This window comes from Camelus ferus, chromosome 21, assembly GCF_009834535.1.
Source record: "Camelus ferus isolate YT-003-E chromosome 21, BCGSAC_Cfer_1.0, whole genome shotgun sequence".
NCBI classification, from domain to species: domain Eukaryota; kingdom Metazoa; phylum Chordata; class Mammalia; order Artiodactyla; family Camelidae; genus Camelus; species Camelus ferus.
This window is the reverse complement of record NC_045716.1, coordinates 4,957,121-4,982,162: the sequence shown is the minus strand read 5'-3', so window position 1 is coordinate 4,982,162 and position 25,042 is coordinate 4,957,121. Positions and strand designations below refer to the sequence as shown.

The 25,042-nt window shown below is 36.8% G+C and overlaps 1 protein-coding gene across 4 annotated transcripts in view; it reads right to left on the bottom strand.

The window, feature by feature from the left end:
• The window catches only part of ABL2 (ABL proto-oncogene 2, non-receptor tyrosine kinase), a 94,314-nt gene extending 71,401 nt beyond the window's left edge, over positions 1-22,913 (bottom strand). For all 4 annotated transcript variants that reach the window (XM_032463651.1, XM_032463654.1, XM_032463653.1 and 1 more), the window contains exon 1: positions 22,474-22,913. In XM_032463651.1, the coding sequence (XP_032319542.1) occupies positions 22,474-22,630 (157 nt within the window). In that variant the 5' untranslated portion in view covers positions 22,631-22,913. The remainder of the gene's footprint in view (positions 1-22,473) is intronic.
• Between the last annotated feature and the right edge of the window lie 2,129 nt (positions 22,914-25,042).

Below are 25,042 nucleotides of genomic sequence, written 5' to 3'. Positions count from 1 at the left end.
TACATATCATAATTTCTGACAACATGTAGAATAATGACTAAAAAACAAATTTTTAAAGGTATAAACACTCCATATACAAATAATTATTTCATATTTTTGCAAGTAATCAAGTTAAATCTAATGAAGAATACAAAGTATACAAAGCCTTTTCAATCATACTTGAATATACTGAAAACAATGCTACCATGCTTCTTCCATCCACATGGTCTTTATACATTCTGTTCCCTCTATATGAAACACTCTTCCCCACTCCTATCCACTAACATTTAATTACTACCCATCCTTCATATCAACTAAATCAACATCCACCTCCCTGACTGATAAAATTCCACTACTATTGCTTCTCACAGCAATATGAATCCCACCTTTTGTTGATTTACTTAAGAAATGGCTGCTCATTTTATTAGGTTATTTAGAGGGTTCTACTATCCTACAAGGTTGTTGTGAAAATTAAGTGATACATGTGTAAACCACTTAGAACACTGTTGGCCACGTGTAAATACTATTACTATTGGCCCCATTAAACCCATCAGAGATAACATTTGCTTCTGTCATCTAAGACTATTCCTTATAGAGTTTTATTTCCTTGTTAAAAACACTTCATTATTAGCATTATACCGTACTAGAGTTGGTCTAATTTATTCCTTGTCAGATTGTTTGATATCCCACTCTTCAAGAGGCAGAGCTTAATTCTTTACCCTTTGAGTAGAATTAGGGACTCACTCCTAACAAAGGGAGTAAGATGGAAGTGAAGTCGTGTGACTCAGGACTAGGTCATAAAAGGTACTATGGCATTCTGTTCACTCTCTCTAGGATTACTTGCTCTGGGGGAAGCCAACTGCCATACTACGAGGACATTCAGACAGCCCTGCAGATGGGCCTACGGAGCAAAGAACTGAAGCCAACCACCAGCAACCATGTGCATGAACCATCTTGGAAATAGATCCTCCAGCTCCAGACAAGCCTTCAGATGACTGCAGCTCCAACTGGAAGCTTCACTAAAACCTCACAAGACACCCTAAGCCAGAACCACCATCCTAAGGAACATCTAGACATCTGATACCAATAAATCATGTGAGGTCATAAATATTGGTTGTTTTAAGCTGCTAACCTCCGGGGTAACTGGACACTCAGCAACAAATATAATTAATATGTTGCATATGTTTAAAGAAAAAAGGAGATGATAGTAAATGAAGAAAAAGACACTACCAAAAAGGAACAAGTCAAAAAAAAAAAAAATTAACCTGATTTTAAAATGGGCAAAAGACTTGAATAGACATTTCTCCAAAGAAGATATATAAATGGCCAACAAGTACATGCAAAGATGCTCAACATCACTAATCACCAGGGAAGTGCAATCTGAAACTACAATGATATATCACCTGACATCCATTAGTATGGCTACTACCAAAAAAACAGAAAATAAGTGTTAACAAAGATGTGTTAATACTGGAAGCCTTATGTACTATCTATTGGTGGGAATGTAAAATGGTACAGCCACTAAGGAAAATAGTATGGCAACTTCTCAAAAAATACAGATTTACCATATGATCCACTTCTGGATACATACCCCAAAGAAATTAAAGCAGGGTCTCAAAGAGTTATTTGTACACCAGTGTTCATAGTATTAGTATTCACAGTAGTCAAAAGGTGGAGGCAACGCAAGTTGCTTTCCATTGACAGGTGAATGGATAAACAAAATGTGGAAATGCATACAATGAAATATCATCTGACACATGCTACAACATGGATGAACCTTAAGAACATTGTTAAATGAAATAAACTAATCACAAAAGGACAAATATTGTATGATTCTACTTATATAAGGTACTTAAAGTAGTCAGTCATAGAGACAAAGTAGGATGGTGGTTGCTGGGGCTGGAGGAAGGGGAAATGAAGAGTTATTGTTTAATAGGTACAGAGTTTCAACTTTGCAGGATGAAAAGAATTCTGGAGATAGACAGTGGTGATGGTTACACAATATGAATGTACTTAATGCCACTGAACTGTACACTTAAAAAGTGTTAAAATGGTAAATTTTATACTCTGTATATGCATAATTTTAAATTTTTAAAAAGACATTTTAAAGAGAATCAAATAGAACTTGCAGAAATGGAAAATAATATAATCACCGAAATCAGAAGTTCAATGGATGGATTAAACAGCTGATTAGATCAGATAAACAGTATTCTGAAGAAATACACACAATGTAGCACAATGATACAACAACTGGAAATAGGGAACAGACGTTAAGCAGTATGAGAACAGAACAAAAAGTCCAACATATGTTTAAATAATGTTTAAAAAGAAAAGAGTAGAGAATATGGGGAAACAGGCAATATTTGAAGCTACAATTACTGAGACTTTTCAAGAATGCTGAAGTTTCAGAAAACACAAAGAATCACCAGCAGGATAAATAATAAGAAATCTAACACTTAGTAGTTACTTTGTAGTGAAAGTGCAAAATACTGAAGACAAAGGATTTACAAAACCACCAGAAAGAGATGACAGGCTGACCCCATAATTATAATGACAGCTAACTTCTCAACAGCAATAATGGACCTCGGGGAAAATAGAATAATACATTGAGAAAGGTGAACATTAAAGCAGATATACTTCAAGGCTCAGAGAGTTAGTTAGCCTAGTACTTTAATCTAGGGCCTCTCTGCCCCCAGCAAAAAAATAAATAAACTTACAGTGAACTAAGTCTTAATCTGATGTGCCTATCACCAGGGAGGGTGTTTGTTTTTTCCAGAATACACCTGCTTGGTTCAGGAGGAACACATTTTCATTTCTTTTTTTAATAGTCTGCAGATGATTTTGATACATACCCCTGGTTAAGGAGAGGAGGTGAAGGAGGAAAAGGTAAAGAGGGAAGGAGGGAATATAATAAAACTAATGAAACAAAACATTAACAATCGGGGAAACTGGGCAAAGAGTAAAAGAGTTACTAATTTTTTCTTGCAAGTATTCAGTAATTCTAAATTTCAAAATAAAAAAAGCTTAAAAAGAACAAAAATACATACATACACCAGATTTATACAATTCTGTTTTAAGATGCCACTATTTCTAAACACTGATTCTAAAAATCATAACAGGAAATCATGCCTATAAATTAGTCCAAATTGTCTCATTATTACCTAGAAGTATTCATAATGAGAGAACAGACGCTGAATGTGCTTAATCAGTTACTAAAACTTACTAACACACAGGTCAAATAAATCATGACGACCTCACCATAAAAGAAAACATTCATAAAGTTTCTATGCCTTTCCTAGCCCCTCTTAACTTTGTACTTAAGATAGTTCTTAAAATAAATGACGAAATTTCCACTGGGTGATTTTGGAGATAAACTTAAAATTTTCATTTTCTAAAACCTAATGATTCTTCTCTCCTCACTGACCTTCCTACCCAATCTCACATCAAACCAATAAGAGAAAAACGACTTTCACCTTCTTTCCTTTTTCCCCTTTAAAATTTCTCTAATGTCTCTACATCTGGAAGAGAATAAAAAGTAAACTAACAATTTTTAAATCATTATGAGCAAAACATAGTAGTAGAAGCTTTGTATACATTATCTTAAATTAATTACCAAACCACCCATACAGCAGGTATTCTCAACCTCATTTTATAATGGGGAGGAAATAAGTTCAAACCATTTAGTTAACAAACCACAATTCTAACCCAAAACTGCCTAGTGTCAAAACCCCTGTACTTTCTACATCACAGTGCTTTGAGTCACATTTGTTGTCTCACTTTAAGCTCTCCTTTCAGAATAATGTATTTCTATAAAGTACAGAACCTTAGCAGATAGCCCGACACCACGATACAGTTTTACAAAAATAGAACCCTGGACAGAAGTTTCTCCAACACAGATTAAGAGCTTTTCTCCCTCTCCTATAGACCCCAAACTTACTTCTAATTTCACTTATTCTATCTACTACCCTATTCAGACATAACTTAAATCAAAAAAGTGACGTCTACCTATTGGATACCCTCATGTAGAAGCTTTATATAAGCATGGTAGAGTCCAGTTATAAATTTATTTGATTCACTGCTGTGTCGGGGGGTCCCCAAGATCACTCCCAGACTCAGTGGGTCACTAGGAGGACTCAGCACATAGTTGGACTCATAGTAATGATTTTATTAAAGTGAAAGGATAAAAAGCAAAATCAGCAAAGGAAAAAGGCAGAAGGAGCAATGTCCACAGGAAACCAGGTACAAGCTTCCAAGAGTCTTCTCCCAGGGGAGTCACACTTGACTCCTCCAGCAGTGAGTTTTAACAACAGGTGTAAAATGTAGTCTAAAGGGTAAGCTCCTTAGAGGTTCAGTACCCAAGGTCTTCCTCAGGGGCTTGTCACACAGATCCCCTCTACCTACGACTAGCTAAACTCCAGGCTGCCAGACGGAGCACAGGTGTTCAGCCTAAACCACATTGTTGTACTAACAGTTTAGATATAGTGAGCCACTCTTCTCGGTTCTGGGAACAGTAGAAACTCTCCCAAAATCCAAGTTCCCAGACGCCAGCAAAGGGCCAACCTTACAAGCAGGGGGGTTCTAAGGATTATCAGTCTCAAATCTGCTACATTCAGTCTTTTCTGCACTGAGATGTTCCTTTCAGAAACAGTATTTTGTTTTGTTTTTGGCAATCTCTGTTTTCTACCCAAAATGTGTCCTAATTTCCTGCTATTTTAACTAAAATTTCCTTTCCTGAGATTTATATGTTTTTTATAACTTATCAGACACTTATGCCCAACTTTTAAAACTCTTTTACAAGCCACAGATACAGAAATTAATCATAACTTCGTGTATAAAGTGTATCTATCCTTAAGGAGAGTACTTGTGAGAAAAAAAATCCTTTTAAGATTTAAAGACAGTAAAAAATTAGTCTTAGCATGCTGGGATAAAAGCATTTGATGCAATTCAGTAGATATTACTGATCATTTATACTGCAACATACTCAATAACTGTTAATATACTTTTTTAAGAAGGAAAAGGAAAAAAGTGGGCCCCAGTTCCATTACATTTCTACAAATTTCTAATTAATATGTACATTTACAAATTAGCTGTTAACATTGTGGCTGTGCTATTCTTTTATAAATCACCACCTAAAACTAGACAGTAAACCCACGCTTTCTTCTTCTTGAAAGAAGTTAAACTCATGACATTTTAAAAGGAACAGAATACAACCTTGCTGTCCTCCTCCACATTTTTATTTTCAAGTTAATGCCTCAGACTAAGTATGTTCTATTCAAAGGGTCATATTAAAAAATTAACATCATAGGAATATTTTACTTCAGCTTAAAAAAAAAGGAACAGTTTTTAAATATATGTATACAAATTTGTACTTTCTTACTTTGGGGTTATATCAGCAAATTAAGCAATGCTGGATTATAAGTGAATTAGTTATTGATCTGTACCCTGAAATAACTGCTGAAATGTCTTCTTTTTTCCCTATAATCTCTTCCATTACTGTATCCTGTCCTTAAACAAACTTAATATGAGCTCAGAAGAATGAATACAGAAGTCTTTAATGAGGAACTTATCTAACTAAGGAAACAGGAATAACAATAAAAAGTATAAGACAAAAGTCTGGATGTTAAATAGTGTGAGGAGGAGTAAATGCAAAAGAAGTTCTAAAAACAAGATCAAAAAACTCTTTCTCCTTTAAGATTTACAAGTTTCAAAATATATAAAGCGAAAAAAAGATAGTTAACAAAAAACTGCATGTATTTTTATATACTTTTTGGTTAACAACACAAATTATATGAAGGAGGGCTTAAAAGAATACACATCAGAACTTCAATGATTGTTGTCTCTAAAAAGGAAGGTGGGTTTGGGGGTTTGTTTTGTTTTACTTTTTGCTTACATTCTTTTTTCTTGTAATGAAATATACTGCTTTAGTAATAAGAAAAAAATATTTTTTTCCTTTCCCTTTAAAGAAATAAAGGAAATGAGTAGTAAATAAATGGCTTTTCCCCCAAACTTTATTTTAGTTTAACGAAGAAGTAAGATCTTTGTATTAAATAAACATTTTATACCTGGACAAATACTATAAAATACAAACATTACACATTTGGCCATTCTTCTGCTTGCTTTGTAAGCTGTCCCTATCAAACGTAATGACCAAAAGTAAATAAATTAAACACTCCAGGAAAGATCAAGTTAGAAACCAGTTAATATGCACCATCACCCTCCGTATTAGTACAGACTGTCCTCTCATTGAGGTCCTCCTCTCTAGGTAACTGTCTTAGATCATTCTTCACTACCATTATTTTCCTAAAAATCATCCTCCTCAAAGTAAGCTGCTTTTTTCCGTTCTATATTCATTGCAAATAACAAAAAAACAAGCTACAACACAGAAGCCCATGCATTAAGAAAGACAGCTCGGTATACTGGAAAGCACGGTGGGCTAGGTAACGTCTTACATTAAAGTCCAGCTCTGGCTGTGCCACGCATTATACATTATTTAATTTAGTATAAATAGGAGATAAGAGAATTCTCTTATGGTAGGTTATCTTAAGATATTTCTGTTTACATAACATCTGCTTACTGTAAAAAATAAATAATATAAACACAGGTAGAATTAAAAGTCTAAGTTTCCTACATCTCCCTTTCCACAACCACTACAGAGCCTGAGAAAATACTAATAGGATGCTTTTTTAATAGACTAGCTGATAACTTAACCTTTTCATTCACAGGTGTCTGGACCATAAGGAACCTCCTCTGAATATCACCCAGAGACTCTAGAGTTTGAGCTCAACATAGTTACGAGATAGAAATTTGGATTTTCTCTCCGGGGGCTGGGGAGGGGTGGTTAGTGTGTTGCATATAACACAGAGTGACCCAATATTTAGCAACCAACAGAGCAAAGTAAGTTAGTCACTACTGTTCTTCATCAAATATTTCTAGCTGCCCTCCTAGGCACATTGCAAAACTCCACCTTCCCCTTGACATGTCCCCTTGACACAATGTCATGCCAAACGACTTGCTTTGCCCAATGAAATATAAGAGGAAGTGACGTATGTCCCTTTTGATTTTTAAAGTTTCCACTAGTACTTGATTCACCATTCTCTCTTTCCCTCTGCATTTCAACTGCCAGCATTCTAGAATGATGGAGGAAGACTCTGTTAGCCTGGGTATCTGGGTGACAAAAGATAGGCAGACCCCCCTCCCCCACCACACACACTGATCTACATTGAACAGGTAGTGTAACAAACTTTTGATGTGTTAATCCACTAAGACTGGGGTGGGGAGGAGTTGCCGTTACCAACCCATAACCTAGTCTATTCTAACTAGACAAACCAACTGATTCTGAAGTTAATATAATAAAATAAGCAAGCATGAATAGGCAGGAATATTCTGAAAATAAAAAGCAATGAAGAACTAGCCCTAATGAATGGCAGCAACAATAAAGAGCTAATACTTACATAGCACTAACTACTTGCCAAACACTATTCTAAGCACTTCATATAAATTAACTCATTTAATGCTCATCACAATCTTACTAGATAGGTATCATTATCTCCACTGTACAAATAAGGAAAATGAATTACAGGGATGTTAAGTAACTGGCCCAAGATTACACAGCTAAAGAAATGATTAAGATTTAAAGCAAGACAGTTTAGCACAAGTCTATATATCCTTAGTCACCATGCGATACTACACATTACAAAAACACAATAATTAAAACAGTGTGATGCTGACACATAATCAGGTAAATCAACAGAAGACCAGAAAATTCAGAAATAGAATCAAATGCACACAGGATTTTAGTATACAAAAAGGTGGATAAAGACAGTTTATTCACTAAGTGGTTATTTTGAAATCCCTATATCCTTTCTGTCAGCAAGTCCAATTCAAGGCATTTATTCTATAGCTACAACTAACATATTAAAACAATACATATAAGAGTTTTCACTGCAGCACTGTTTGAAAACAACCTAATTATATAATTCATCCATCCAATATAATGCTATGCAGTTTTTTTTTAAAGCAAGTTCTTTATTTACTAACATGGAAGAATTTCCAAAATAAATTTAAAAAAGGAAGGTGTAGAACAGTATACATAATATGCCTCTATGCTTCCATTGGTCTTAAAAAAAAAAGGCTGGGGAAGTATACACAAGCAAGTGGTATTCTGGATTGCCAAGTCTGAGTGGCCAGGGAAAAGAGGGGGACAGAAACACTTCCATACCGCTTGACTTTTGAACCATCCAAAGGTACTGAGCATTCACTAAATAAACAAATGATTTAAATTTTACAAGAGAAAAATACTGAGCCATTCAGCAGCAGGGATAAATGCCAAAAGAAAATACTGAGAGTTGTCATGATAAAGAGAAGCTGAGCAGCCATTACACTCCATATACTACAAGCTGAAACTGAGAAAGCCAGCTGGAAGAAAGGAAAACTGAACAGATGCACAGAGTAAGAAAGATGCCAAAACCTTGCAGCCCCTGAAAGAGAAAGATGGAGTATGCAGTCTTAATTTCTAATGGCTTACCAGCTCCAGTTTCCATGAGGCCCAGCTGTACAATGATTCCTATCATGGAGTGTCACAATCCCCAGGGTACCCACATACAACACACCCTTCCACTGGAATTAGCTCCACTGGTTCACCATCCCCTTTTTCTTTCTTTTCTTAAGGCCTCTACAACTAGTTTTTCTATTCGTACGAGTGAGAAGGTATATTAGGATAATTTTTAATTGCCCTTTGTGAGAGAGGAAAGAATGAATGTGATTTATCTAAGTGAAGTGCTGTAAATACCCAATTAGAATGCTGATAATTGTACTAAAATAAAGTAAAACCACACGCTATGCTTCTCTATGTATCTAGAAGCACTGAATTGTGGGAATTAAACCTAGGTACAGAAGAAGCCTAAATACAATATACTATCTTATATTAAGGTCTCAAAATTATCTCAACCTTAACATTACAATAATTATTTTTTAATGTATTTAGAACTTTTGAAACTGAAGTATATTAACTGATATAAAGGTTAGAAAGGCAACTTTAAAAAATATTAACAGCTATCACTTTTTGAGTACTTACCACTCATGATGCACCCTCTGGGAATTTTACACGTAACTACTATTGCATTCTCACAACTCTATGAGGCAAGTATTAGCATGACTATTTTACAGATGAGGAAACAGACACATTAAAAAATTAAGAGCCCTAAGAGACCTTTAAAAATATGTATTCCTAGGCAAGTTATTTATTTTCTACCTATGTCAAGATATTGGTATGTTAAACCATAAATTTAATCCAGGATCTAAACCCACACAGTCTAACACCAGAGTCCATGCTATTAACAGCATGCTTATAAATGGCTGCAGCACTGACTGATGTTATAATTGAAAGCACTCAACTAGAAAACCCAAAAGCTTCAAGAATTGCAAGTGTAAAAAATCTGTTTACACCAGGGAGCAAACACAAAGTCATTCCTGGTAGATCAGTAATCTCTGAAATACAGTTTTTTAAAGAAATATTCTCCTGGTAAGAGTAATTATCTAGCTTTCTTTTATTAATATTCTTCTAAATTCAATTCTAAAAAATACCTGAGAAGGCACAAAACTAGTAATATGAAGGCTAGTCTCAAAATGAACAAAACAGTAATATCTATTAATCCTTAATAAAGTGAATTGTATATATTTTTCCTTCTATTTTATTGTCATGAAAGCTTTGAGAAGACAGTAGAGCATCAGTGCAGAATATCTTCCTTTAGGTGCACCACAAAACTTAAGTCAAGCTCTTCTTCCTACTAGTTATGTGGCCTTAAGGCAGGAGACAGTCTCTCTCAACTACCCATCTTCATCTGTAAAACCAGGAAATATGCGTAGCTTCCAGGCTTGTTCCAGGAGTAAATGATACAGAAGAATAAAGTGTCCAGACACAAGCACCCAATCCTCTCCCAATGCTGTTATGCTAGCTATTATAGCATAATGGTTAAAAGCACAGGTTTCAGAGTTAGACATGCCTTATTTTGAGACCCATTTTCATCACTTATTTGCCAAGGACTAAATGTACTCTACAACTTCAACTGAAGATTTTAATAAGAAACATGTTAATACCAAATACTTTAAATGAGAAAAAATTATTTTAAAAAGGAACAAGTAACAATAATGAAAAACGGTGTCAAATTTATAGTTGCTACAGAAAACTAAAAATACCTATCAGACATTTTGAATATCTGCCTAGCTCACAAAGACCCTCCTGAAACATCCTTCTCACACAGTGGTAGGCCCTGAGCAGCCGAATACATTCTAGATTAGCAGTTCTCAACCAGGGGTGATTTTACCCCCAAGGGGATTTTGGCACTATCTAAAAACACTTTTTGGTTGTTACAGTCAGAAGGTGAATGCTACTGGCATTCAGGTGGTAGGACTGGAGAAGCAGCTAAACACCCTACAATGTACAGGTCAACCTCCACAACAAAGAATCACTCAGCCCAAAATGTCAATATTACAGAAATGATCTGACTACCAATCACAGCAACTCTCCCAGAAATTTGGAACTGAGACTAAGAAATCAAAGTTTACTGTAGACCGTCCTTTTGATCAGAGAAGAGAGTACCAAAAAAAAAAAAAAAAAAAGGAAAGTATGGTACAAATTGAATGTCTAAGAGAGAAGAACAAGTGAACAAACAGAAGCCAAAACAAGAGACAGAAAATAAATACTGCCTAGCTTCCCAGCAGCTTTCCACTTCCTGCTTCTGGGCCGGCCTGGCTGCATTCCTGTCCTAGAGCCTCCACTATCCCCATATAAATCTTCTACGTATTACACAAACTGTAGTTGGTCTCTACTACTTGCAGCCAAGAGTCCTACTCACACGTATTACCTGCAGGAAACTGCTAAGGTAGAAGAAATGACCACAGCAGAGTATGTAATGGTTCAACACCAGTAAATCAGAAATAAATTTGATGAAACTTCATAATAATGAAAAACCAATGGTGAGGTATTGAAAAATGATCGATGAGAACTAATCTATAAGTATAACAAGAGGAAATAGAAAAGGCAAACAAGGTGGAAACTAGGGATCAGTCAAAATTTCCGAAACTAGAAGGACAACCAAAATCCAGAGATAGGTGGTACATTACATAAAGGTTCAGAAATAATTATTTAAAACAGACTTCTCCTCAAATATCTACCTATCAAACTCTTAAGCTTTAAGAGGAAGAATTTTGTACAACTCAATAACAATTCAATTAAAAAATAGGCCAACACTGAATAGACCTTGGAATTTTTCCAAAGAAGACATATAAATGGCCAAAACAAGTATATAAGAAGGCACTCAGCACCACTAATCACCAAGGATATGCAAATCAAAACCACAATGAGCTATCACACCATACTGGTTAGAATGGCTATCATTTAAAAAAAAAAAAAAAAAGAGAGAGAGAGAGAGAGAAAAGTGTTCCCAAGGGCGTGGAGAAAACAGACCTTGTGCACAGTTAGTGGAAATGTAAACTGGTGCAGCCGCTATGGAAAACAGTATGGAGGTTCCTCAAAAAATTAAAAATAGCAGTAGCATATGATCCAGTGATCTCACTTTTGGGTTTATACCCAAAAGAAATTAAAACAGGATCTCCAAGGTATATCTGTACTCCCATGTTCACTAAGCATTATTCATAATAGCCAAGATATGGACACTACCTAAGTGTTCATCAACAGATGAATGGATAAAGATGTAGGAGATATATCCCCCCCACATACACACACAATGGAATGTTATTCAGCCATGAGAAAGGAAATCCTGCCATTTGCAACAACTTGGATGAAACCTGAGGGCATTATGTTAAGTGAAATAAGTCAGACAGAAAAAGGCAAATACTGTATGATAACACTTGTATGTGGAATCTAAAAAAGCTGAACTCAAAAACAAGAGAAGAGAGTGGTGGTTAACCAGAGCTAAGAAGTGGGGGAAACGGAGAGATACTGATCAAAGGGTACAAACTTTCAGTTATAAGATTAACAAGTTTTGAAGATCTGATGTACAGCACGGTGATTATAACTAATAATACCATATCATATATTTGAAAGTTGCTGAAAGAGTAGATCTTACATGTTCTCACCACAAAAAAGAAATGGTAATTATGTGACTTGATGGAGGTGTTAGTTAATGCTATGGTGGGAATCATATTGCAATACATAAATGTATCAAATCAACATTTGTGTATCTTAAACTTACACGATTTATGTGTTAATTCTATCCCAATAAAGCTGGAGGAGAAAAAGAGGAAGAATTTTTAAAGTAAAAAGATTTTACATGCTACTAAGAAAGAACAGATAAATATAAAAGGATAAGCATGAACTCAAGACTTGAAAAAGGAACAGCTTAGTAGAAAATCTGCCAGAGCTAGAGCCACCTTAACACAGCCCATGACAAGATGACTTTCCTCACTGAAGACAACTAGTAATTTCAAGAAACAGATAACCTGAAATAATTAGATAAAAGAACTTACAAACCCATTAGAATTTTTCCAAACAGCAGGATTAATAACAGAAGAAATTAAATAGAAATTGAAAACATATAGTGATAAAGACAGAATGAAAACATTATGAAATTCTAAGACTTAAAAGTGCAGTTAGCTTAAAATAGGGTGATGAAAGGAAAAACATACACTGTTTACCTGGATAATAAAGCCAAATTTAAAGTAACTTTTTACCAATCAGTAACCACAAAGAAAACTCAGGTTAATTCAAAGCACCTCTATGAACTAAACTCTGCATTATAACACACAGGTATAATATCCCTAAATGAACTACTTGCTGAATGTATCAATTTATTTAAATACTTTGTGCCTGTTACTGTTAAAAGTACAGGTACTCTGGTGGTGAACAACATCAAATTTCTGCTCTCAGAGCTTACCATTCAAAGCAGAACTGTCCAAGAGAAACACGAGCCACAAGTGTGAGCAAAAATATGTCATTTAAATATTCTGGTAGCTAGGATAAATTTTTTAATCTGTAAAATTAATTTGAATAATCTATTTAATCTAATATATCTAAAACATGTAATCAATATTTAAATTTACATTCATTTCTTTCATACTAAGTTTTTGAAATAGAGTGTGTATTTTAACAGCTCTTCTCAATTAAGACAAAAGACATTTGCTCAACAGTCATATGTGGCTTAGTAGCTGCCGTACTGGACAGTGCCAACCTAGGAAGAGGGGCAGGGACTATTTTTATTTTCATTTCAAATCTTCTCATACTGTTTGACTGTTTATAAATTGTCCACATGTATTTCTGTGAAAAAAATAACTAAAAAAAGAGTTTTCTGGTCAGAGCAAATAGCAACTCCAAGCATCTATTTTATGCAAACCTGTAATCAACCTACTCTCAATATGAAAAATTCAGAATAAACTGTAGTATAGTTATACAATGGAATACTGAGCTATACTATTTCATCATGGATTGTATCTCAAACACACACAGTATAAAAAAATAGTTGCAAGATGATACATCTGGTATAGAACTTATGTAAATCTTTCAGATATATAAAGCTACAAACTGTCACACACACAGGTATGCACACACACTCTACAGATAATTACAAGTGGAATAAAATTCAACTGTGCAGGGGAGGTATAAATACCATCAGGGTAGTGTTAACCTAACCTCAGGACACGAAGGGAGAAGAATGGGTTGAAAAGGTCTGCAAAGGGTATTCAACTGTCTTTATGCTTTATTTCTTTTATTAAAAGTGTGACAAAACATTAACGTTTGTTAAATCTGGGTGGCAGGTACCTGGACTTTCTGTTACATGCTGTACTTTTCTGTATGCTTGAAATATTTCCTTTTTAAAAAAAATGCTTTCTTCATATACTAAGAATAGACTTCAGAGTGTACTGGTATCAGAAATTCAACTTCTGATAAATACACATTTTTATAAAAGAAAATATTTTCTTTGTATCTCCTTAAAGTTAAATCTCAGTTTCATAGGATTAATCACTTCACACTGAATCTGGCCTTAGAGTTAGCTAATGGATTATCAACAGAGTTCTAAAAATGTATTGATTCAGAAGCTAAACACAAGTCCAGATGCAATCTGGAGAGAATTCAGAATTCCTCTAAGAGCACCTCCTAGATGCCTGGAGTTGCTGTTTGCTCTGACCAGGAAACCCTTTTCAGTTATTTTTATCAGAGAAATACACACAGACAATTTATAAACAGTCAAAGAGTATGGCAAGATTTGAAATGAAAAGATGTATCCACAGAATACACCTTTTTCATACCTAAATGGTTTACATTTACCAAAATCAATGCTCAAAGATCTCAAATACTGATGTAGCACTGTAACTATGAATTGTCAACATCAGGAATGTATTTTACCAAACTTAATATTCCCCTCAGTGAGAAAATATAAATGGTAAGCTTTATTCTAGATGCTAGTCACCAATAATGACACTTCCTTATGCAAAATGCAGAGAAATAATTTTTCTAGTTGCCCTATTAAAATATACCAGGGAATTTCTCTGAAGACACATTTATAATATATGTATAATATTTATGTGCGTATGTACACATTTCTGTTATATATATACTTGAGATAAATGTACTACATACGCCTTAGCTATTTTGTAGAAAGTAAATGGACAAAACATGTATAATTACTTCCAAAGATAGCAGCCAGAATTCATTAAGAAATAAGGATTGGTGGTCTCCACTACGCCTCCTTCGATTAAATGCCTTACAGTATATTATGTATCATAGACGTATGATAAGGATGAATAGTAACAATAGCTTAAAACTCTTCCAAAATAATCCTTATTTTTAAAAAAAGCTCTCTAGGAATATCAGTTTTAAGAAAATAAAAGTATTGGTAGAACATTACTTCTAAAGAAAATCTGGTTGTCTACCTAGAAAAAGAATTCAAGGAAAAATGACTAGATGCAATATGAGTACAGGAAGGCAACCAGACCCAAGACTGACAAACAAAAATCACTAGTCAACTTATATACTAGCAATAAGCAATTAGCAAATGTACTGCAGAAGAATTACACTTAGAATCACAAAAAAAAATTATAAGATGCCCACAAATAAGCCTTACCAGGAATTTCCAAAAATAATACTAAGGCAATAGAAAATCTTTTACTTAAGGACACAAAAGATGACCTACACTGGCAAAGGGACAACATTTCATTATATGTAAAGACACAATAATGCAACAATGTCAATTCACCTTCAAATTAACCTGTAATACCATACAATCACTAACAAAACCTCATCAAGATTTCAAAACCTTAACAATCTGATCTTAAGAATCTCTGGAAGACATAATATGCAGTAACTTCCAAATAAATTTTGACAAAAAACACAGTAAGGGGGGTTACCCAGATAAACACATATACTTCAAGCTTATAATTCAATTATAATTAAAATTCATTAACAATGTGCAGGAAGAGATAAAGACGAATGGAACCATGGAGAGAATTTTAAAAAGAGTGTACATTTGAGAATTTAACATATGAGAAATAAAGCTCTTCAAAGCAGTGGAAATTGATGAACTATTCAATAATCAGAACAATTGTGGTTCCAACCTCAAATATTAATTTCAAATAGGTTCAAGCTGGTAATAAGAAAAAAAAATATGAGAAGAAAAACAGGAGATCTCTAATAATCTTATAAACAAATATTGATCAGTAAGAAAGTGGTTGGTATCTAAACAAAATGGTTAAAATATACATCCAGAGAATGAAACACTATAAAGCTGTTAAAAAGAACAAGAAATACACACATACTAGCATAGAAAGTTCTTCCAGACATATTAAGTGCAAAAAAACAAATCTCGGAGGGAAAAATTCATTCAGTATAATTATTTACTTGCATTAATGAAGTGGCAAGAGAAGTATTAATATGTACACTCACAGGTATAAATACATAAAAAGTTCTGGAAAATACACATCAAACATGAACAGTAGTTTCCTCTAATAAGGGAATATGCATTGTGGGTAGGAATATCAAAGAGGAGTTTCATGTCTAGTCTAGTCTGTATGATTCTGTATTGATTTTTTTTTTACATTGAGCTACCTCTCTATAAATTTTATATAATTTTAAAATGCAAATTTCAAAATTAATAAAAGAAAGCTACTGTAACAAAAATCTTCAAGTATCAACATTTCTTTCCTACAAGAAACAGATGGGTGCCTGTTAGCACTGCTAGTTTAAGGAAAATGTTTTCTTAGTAATTATCTGGAACCACAAAATGCTAAGTAGCAATCTTTAGTTCTAACTCAGTATTGTTATTTTAATTTGCTAGAATTAGCATAGGGAGGAACATGTTAACAAAACTGTATGTGTACATACTGTATTTTGTATTAAGCCACAGAACATTTTCTTTGACTTTCACCACATCAAGTAAAAGGTTTCTAAACCCTCCCTTCTCCTTGGAAAGCAAACCAGGGAAGATAAATTGCCTGGGCCTGCTGAGATTTGTGTTCTGCTGCATCAAAAGCCAATACTGGCAGAGTTCACTATGGATGGAGCCCACAGCACCACCACCACACTCAGCACATTTACAGCAGGAAGCAGAGGGGAGAAAAGCCCAATACAGTTCTTGTTTTTTTTAAGCAACGAAAATTAAATTTGGTGTAGTAGTATGTTTAATGTGTATTAATATATGCATTTGACTGAAAGTTCAATTGAAAACAATACCGAGAAATCATTCCAATTAGTATAATGACCACAAATTCACATACTGAAATTATGCCCTCAACCGAAAAAGGCAGAGATTAGTAACCAAGAGTTATACAAACTATCACACTTCCCCACTCATTGACACACAGAACAAGACTAGTTTTTTAGCTGTTTCATGAGAATGCTCATCAGTATCTACTTAAGCAGCACCATTCTTCTGGTCGGCAGTTCTATCTAAATTATACCTAAAAGTTCTCTCTGAGACAGTGACATGGGCAATTAGTGAAGAATAACTGAATAAAGAAATGTAGAAAATACTCTGGAGTGTTAAGCTAATTTTTTTTTAAATTCTGTCATCTTACCTAAAAGGGAAAAAAAAAAAAGTCCTTATAAATTGCATACTACAATAATAAACTACATGGATTAAGAGGCTACATAGATTTCCAGTACAAGTAGAAAAGAAGTTGTAACATATCAGCAGGGGTAGGGGATACAAAAGTCTTTAAGTAAGAAGTATTAGTAACACCAAGCCTAGAAATTAAGCCAGTAGTTCAACATTACCATGAGATTTCAAATTGCATTGTAAGTGCCTGTTACTCCCTTTGTTAGACCATAATATCTATGTCTCAATCCACAGCCACAGAGTATACAGATCTAACCTTGGCCTACCATTCTGAAAACCTCATCACTGATCTCAAGAGAGATGGGGTGAAAAAGACTAAAAGTCTTCCCATATACACACACATACATATACTTATGTATACATACATAAACCCCCAAAGGTAACCAGGCACCATCTTAAACCACAACTACAGAATCACAAACAGGTATCCCAATTTCTTTGGTCTCTAATCTTTCTCAATTTAAGCTAGTAGGGTTTTACGAGCTTAAATGAAAAAAAAAAAAAAAAACTGGTATTAAGTACTTACAATATGCCTGGCACACAGCACTCAATAGCTGGCAAATATTTCTTCACAGCTTCTTCCAGGGACTAAGGCCCACTGTAAGTCTGTCAGCAAAACCCTATGTGTCCTACCTACCTTTTCCCTGATAATCAAGATTCTTTCAAAAATGCATCTCTCAACAGACCTTCAACATATAAACTCTCAGAGATTAAAAAAAAAAAAAAAAAGTTGAGGCCAAAGCATCTCTTCCTGCCACAAAAAGGTGGCATAAAGCAGTGGACACTTGCATGTGGACACTAGACTTGGAACAAATGGACTTTTGAAGCTGTTTTAAGTGGAAGACAGTCAATACATTATGTTTTCTGACAATTGACAATCTTTGAATTACTTTTGATCTGCTACTCTTCTTAAACTCCCATTACCAATGGTTCTCAAAGTGTGGCCCCCAACCAGCAGCATCCTGAAAATTTGTCAGAAATGCCACTTCTCAAATCCCATCTCAGACTTAAATAAGAAACTCTGGGGGTGGGACCCAGCAATCTGGGTCTCCCCACTGAAGTTTAAGAACTGTTCTATATGATTTGATAATGTATCTATAGTGAAGCTCCAAATTTATCTATTCCAGAAGAAATCTGTTAAGGCCGATGAGGTTAACATTCTTAAGTATTTTGAAATCTCATATGCATAGTATATGAGAAAAAGCTCAATGTGACTCATAAAATTAAGAATATAAAAGTTCTACTAAAACATGCTTTTAACAAGAAACTTTGTAATCAGAGGCAAAAATGATACAGAGAGCCACAAAAAGGTCTTAAAAAGGATGTCAGATGAAGAAGATTACAATATAAAAAGTCATTAAATACTAACTAGTAAACAAATGTGCCAGCTTAGAATGAGGTCTCAACCCAAACTTTACATTTGCATTGGCCTGTGTTTCTGGTTCAGCTTCTCTGAAGGAAAAACATCCGTATGAAGAGAGTAAGAAAGAATCAGGATACATCATCTTAAGAGGATAGCATTTACTTTCAGAGGAAGGCAGGCCCAAGGTGATTTCAGATCCCAAAAATTTCCCTACCTTTTTGTCACTTTCTTAAAGTCCTTTAATAATTAAGAGTCACTTGAAAGAAAAATAGAGACTTAGCGAAAACAGAGACTTCACATTTTAAGGTTAATTTTTAATAGCATTTTCAGCAAATGAGTGAAAGAAGGAAGTAAAGCTGAAATGAAATCACTCAGTTATTGTGAGGTATGTCAGATATTAAAGACAAGGAAGTATCCAGCCCTAGATTACTAGTCATGGAACATCAGCTCACCAAGAAGGTTCAACAGCAGAGTTCAAGAGAGTCACGAAGCACTCACCCCTCTCACACCAAAAACATCCCAATTATTTTTATGCCTTTTAAATTACATTCACAAAAAGCATGTTTGGCAAGGCAAATTACTATAACTTACCCACATATTAATCAAAAAATACCATTCTCATTTTCAATGAGAAAATACCTTTTCCTTTTTCTACACAAGAAAAATCACTGATTCTGATAAACCATTTCTATATCATATGTACATTTTTACTGACTAACTACATATAATATTTGATCTGTATTTAAATTTACATGTAAATTCAACAGCCTGTCAGACCTAACTTTCATACATGAAATTATGTGCTAATATCTCAATACCTGAAACTCAAGACAGTGATTTGTATACCAGTTCTAGGACTCAGGTTTTTTGTGTAAATGTCAAACGATAGGTCCATCGAGAAGCTTGTGAATCTAATTCAATTCATTCATTCAATTCAGAATCTACCATGTGTTTCTAAGCAGTGGTTCTCACCTAGGGGCAACTTTGCTCACCAGGGGACATCTAGCAATGCCTGGAACAATTTCTGATTGTCACAACTGGAGGGGAGGGTGTTTTCCACAAAGGGGTGCTACTGGCATCTAGTGAGTAGAGACCAGGGATGCTGCTAAATTAAACATCTTACAAAACACAGGACAGCCCCCCACAAAAAAAAGTTATCTACTCCAAAATGTCAATACCACCAAGGTTGAGACATTCTGATCTACAGAGGTTTAGAAACACCCACCCATCTAAAAACAGTACTCACTTCACCTTTGTTTCCCATATTATTTGCAAATTCTATTCTTTTCATACTAGTCTTTGTCAACCCCTATTCTCATCCTTTCAATCAACTTCTAACTTCCAAACTTGTCAATACAGCCAATTTCAAAACCTTATAGTCTTTGACTCACCCCTATTTTTAATAATAATAGTAGCAGCAGTACTAGTAGTAATGATCAGAGCTAACACATAGTTAGCCCTTACTACCTGCCAGGCACTATCCTAAGTGCCCTGCATATATTAACTCATTTAGTCTAGGTACTACTATTACCAGGTATTCTTCTTATCCCCACTTTACAAATGGAGAATCCAAGGCACCAAAAGGTTAAATAACTTGTCCAGGTCACACGGATAATAAGCAGCCAAGCCAGGTTTCAAATCCAGGCAGAATGGCTCCAGAGTTCATGCCCTTAATAAGAATTCCAAAGTGGTCTCTCTTCTTGTATCCTCTGTATCAAATCATAAAGACTGTTAAGTTCCACAAGGACAGGGACCTTGTTAGACTCACAGCAACATCCTCAGAGCTCAGTACGTAACAGGTGCTCAAAAAACTTTTCTTTGTTCAATGAATGAAATAGCCCTTAAATTTACCCCTCCTGTTTCCACTGCCTCCACTCAAGGCCACATCTTTCAGCTATTCATTCTTGGTTTGTTTACATACCCTATTAAACTAGCCAGTCAGGTAAACTGATATAAACTCCTCTGCATATTTTCAATAACCCAAAGTATTCAAAGTTTTCTTCCCATTGCTTCTCAATTAGAATCATAAAATCTTAGAGTCAGAAGGTACTTTAGAGATCATTCAGTCCAACATTTAACAGATAAGGAAACCCCAAAATAGTGAGTAAATCACCCAATCAGGTAGATCTAGGACCAGAACTTGATTCTTGCAATTTTTGCTCTAGATTTTCACTCCTGGAGGATTTGCTTCACTCATGACAGATGTCTCCTCACTATTCCATCAACAAATTATGTTCATTTCAATTGTTCACGCTTAAATTGTTTCTCCTGCACAGTCTGTCCTCTTTTTCTTGCTCCATAGATCCAAATCCTATCCATCCTTCAAAATTTCTTCCTATTCCATTCTTCATGACTTCCTTCTCTGAAAATCTTTTGTCCTGAAAAAAGATGCTAGAGAAAGAGGATCACCATTGCCTACTAGGTCAAGTTTAACACATAATAACAACTCCCATAAAGCAAAACTACTTGGATCATTTCTTCCCTGAAAACTATTCACCCATTCTTTACACCTGTGTTTCAGGAAGTGATTTCAGTAAAGACTAACGTATATGGCACCTTCATAAAATGTTCCTATACCTGGGAGTGAACTTCACGCACATCCTTAATAGTAGACACGTAACGTCTGAATGGCCCCAAATCACCTCTCTTTTCCATTAAGAAATTCAGCTTACTCACAAAGTCCAAACCCAGAACTCTGACACTACTCACCTAGCAGCCACAGCTTCTAGGGTCCATCTCTTTCTTTGCATACCATCTGTTTTTACTTCCTCTAAAACTGCATTTCTAAGGAATAATTCACACTTCTTTTTCTTCCTCCTCTTCCCAACACTATGCAACATAGAATAACCCTGTCTCTTTTATCTTCTATTATGTTCCATATTCCTCTCCAGTGAAACTCCCAATTTGTTACCTCTAATCCAACCTCAGCTATCCAGTCTTTTATACTGAAGTCACCTCTCTCTCTTCTGCCTCTCTCAGGTCTTAGGGCATTTCAACCCCCATGAAGGTTAATTTTGTTTTTCCCTCCTCTCCACTATTCCTTCCTCCAGACAAACCGCCTAAAGAGTGGTGTGGGTGCAGCTCAGAGTAAAGTACAAAAGGAACCACTGGGCTGTAGGAAAAAAAAAATATACTAGAACTCCTATTACGCACTTTTTTTTCCACATCCTTTCTTAAATTCTGTTTCTATGTACGCTGTAAGTTACACATCAGTACAACAGGACAAGTATATAACTAATAAAGATACATAAACATTTGGAGTGTATGACCAAAACAGTTTGGAGATAACTACTCTAAAAGTATCTTGATAATGAGCCCAAATAGGTTCCAGACTATATAAAGAACATAAGTATCTACGTATACATGCACACACAGTAGGAAGGAAAACTCACGTTCGTATCCAAAGTCCTAACCATGACCACCAACCTCTAACCCCTGCGAGACATCTGAGAACTGTGTCCTACTCAAACAAGCAAAAACAGAGAATGGTTTGGCAAAGCCCTTCATTTCCAGCTTGGGGGAAAAAAAATTCAAAGTTCTGAGATACTACCTTTATCTTTCCCACAGAAGGGTATTTCAGGGCACAGTTCACTATCCTGACACAGCTTATCGCCTGACTTATACATATACTTCCTACGCTACTCTGTCCTGACATTCAGTTCCTATTTCCCGATCCCTCGAGGCACAACTCCCTTCATTAACCGATTTATACTAACACCTGGATTGAGCTCACACCTCCCTTTATCTCTCTCTCCCCCGGGGATACTATCCACCGTCCTCCCGGAGGCGCAGAGTCCCGTCCCAGCGTAGAGGACAGTCCATCCAAGGTCCCTAAGACCACTTCTCTTTCCTTCACTCCCAGGAGCTGCCAGCCAGGCTGGAAACGGGAGGGGGGAGGGGTGTGACTCGCCTCCCGTGACTGGCCCAGATGGCAGCGATCCGCCCCCACTCCCGGGCACCCCTCCACCCCTCGACCCCCCAGGGCTGCCTGTCTGCCTCCCTCCCTGGCCCAACCCCACCCCCAGCCTCCCCCACGCCCTCACGCCGGCTCCCGGACGCACTCACCATGCTGGGTGAAGATATTGAAGCCGGCCTCTGCGGTGCGCCCCGCCAGGTCCCGCCTGCGGCCGGAGGGCCTGGCTGCACTGCTGCCCCGGATCCCGCGGGGTTGCGACTGCTGAAGCCCCGGAGCCTCCCCGACGCGGCCCACCTGCTGCCCCATCCCTGCGCTCGCGTACTCCCGCGCCCCCGCGACCCCTGGTCACATTCCTCCTCGGCTCCGGCCTCGGGCTCCAGGCGCTGCTCCGGCCTCTCCTTCCCAGTCCAGGCCCCGGCCCTGAGCGGTCGGGCAGCCGGCGGCTCCGCACCGGGACTCCTCACGGCAGCCGCCGCGCTGCCTCTCGGCACCTCACAGACTCTCCTTCTCCCTCCCCATCCCGCGGCTCCGCGCCCCCAACGCTGCTGCTGCCGCCGCCGCCATCTTTAAACCACCGAGCACTGAGAGAGCGTGGGACAGAGCGTCTCCCGCCCCCCACCCGACCAGTCACCTCCGCCACTCGGAGGGAGGGCTTCCCAGAGGCCCCGCCCCGCCCCGCGCCGGCCCCGCCCCGCCGGCCCACGCGCCCCCGCCTCCCCACAGGGTGGGTCCCGCGTACCCACCTCATTGGCACGTCTAGCGCAGATTCAGGTTTTTCGGCCGCTGGGTTTCTTCGCGGCACCTGGGCCTCCCACGTCTGAATCCTTCCTAGCCGACCCCTCCCACTTTCCGCTCTACACACTACCGCTTTTTGCGGGGTTGGTCGGTCTAAAGCCTTCCTTGTCCCACCTCCACCTGTCAAATCTATCAGTCACACTGAGCGCCCCAGGTGCACAGCTCATGAACAGGCACAGTTGGATCAGAAAAGCACAAGGCTTTCCATGCTTGCCATCCAGGTGAGGAGCTCTAAAATGCCTAGGAGAATTCATTTAAATACGCTTGTCAGCAGCAGACCTACAGTGAAAATTAAGTTATACAAATTTACCTGGAGATAGTAATAAAGTACATTGTTATTTCATTGTGATATTTTGAAATTATTACATGATGTCAAGTTGCACTCGCTCGGTTTTCTGCTCTCTACAGTCTAATTGGAGAAGCAGTTGTGACCCCATTCCTCGTTATTATATTACCATAAATGCCTCTTGAACTCCTTTACCATCTAACCACGTATGTTTCTGTTACCCTTACACTGCTTGACAGTAAAGCTAATCTGCCCACTGCCATGCTTTATATACGGTGTATGTGGTCAGATCTTCTTTTGATGACAAAGGAGGAAAAAAATACTGTCTTTGACCCTCTTTCTGAGTTGAAATTTACTCATCTTCAATTTATATTGTCTAAAAAGAGTGACTCAAGCAAAACAAATGTTTTTCATCTGCACACATAAGCATATATATGTATAAGTATTCACTTTTCACTTGTCATCTACCCACCCCCGCATGTTTTGGCATCTTAATATTGATCCAGTTTTTTACACTCTCGAAGAACTTGGTAATTATTCTTTAGCTATTCCTCTGGCTTCTCTGTTTTCTTTATAAAGAGTATCAGTTTTGGAAATCCCACACTGAAATTTTGCTTTAAATTAAAGCAGAGAGTATGGAAACCATTGCAAAGAAGCAACAAACCAGCCATTGGGAAGATAGGTTTCTAGAGGGGGAAGGTGAATGTAGCTCTCCTTTAATGTCTTTCATAGAACCAGGCTGACCTTAGATGAACCATCCACTGACATTGATACTCACCACTATAAGAGTGCTATGAAATTATTCCATTGCCATCCAGGGTATGACCAGAAATTAATGAAATTGCTCACCAAATGGGAACAAAAACAGTATGCTTTAGCACTGGATACAATGTGAATTTTCCATTTGGATCAAAGTTTTCCTGTGTTTAAAATACTTAGTGTTTCCTTTTAATTCCTAAAGTACTTGCAACTACTGGAAAAAAAAAATTCATTCACAAGGGATAAAGTTGATCATAGAGCCAGAATTTGGTTCGGTGTTTTTATTATCTGAGAGAATTTAATTCAGGGGTAATGATCTGGCTCTGCTAATTCATGCAGAGTTTATAATGGATGAGTACAGTATAGTGCTCCTGGTAAAGGCAGGGACTCTGAAGCCAGGCTACTTGAGTTCAAAACTGGGCTCTGATACTTCTTAGCTGTTTGCTCTTGGGTACATACTTAACCTCTTTGTGCATCAGTTCCTCATCTGCAAAGTGATAATAATAACAACAGTACCTACCTTACAGAGCTGTTGTGAGAATTAAATTGGTTAATGTTAATAAAACACTTAAAACAGTATTTGGCATATAATAAGAGCCATGCAAGCACTTACTATTAGTACAAAAAAAGGTAATATTTTCAGAAATCCATCTTTTCCAGGCCTAATTTTTTCAGGAGGCACATGCTTAAATCATGGAGCAAATTCTACAGTATTTATTCAGGTGAGCCCCCCTCCACCACCTGCCACCTTGCATTTAACTAGAAACAAAAATACCAATCAACCAATAAAAACACGTAGAATCACATATCACTTCGTTAGTCATTCCAACATGATCATCACCAGCGACCCGCTCACGTGAACATGTGAAAAATTACCT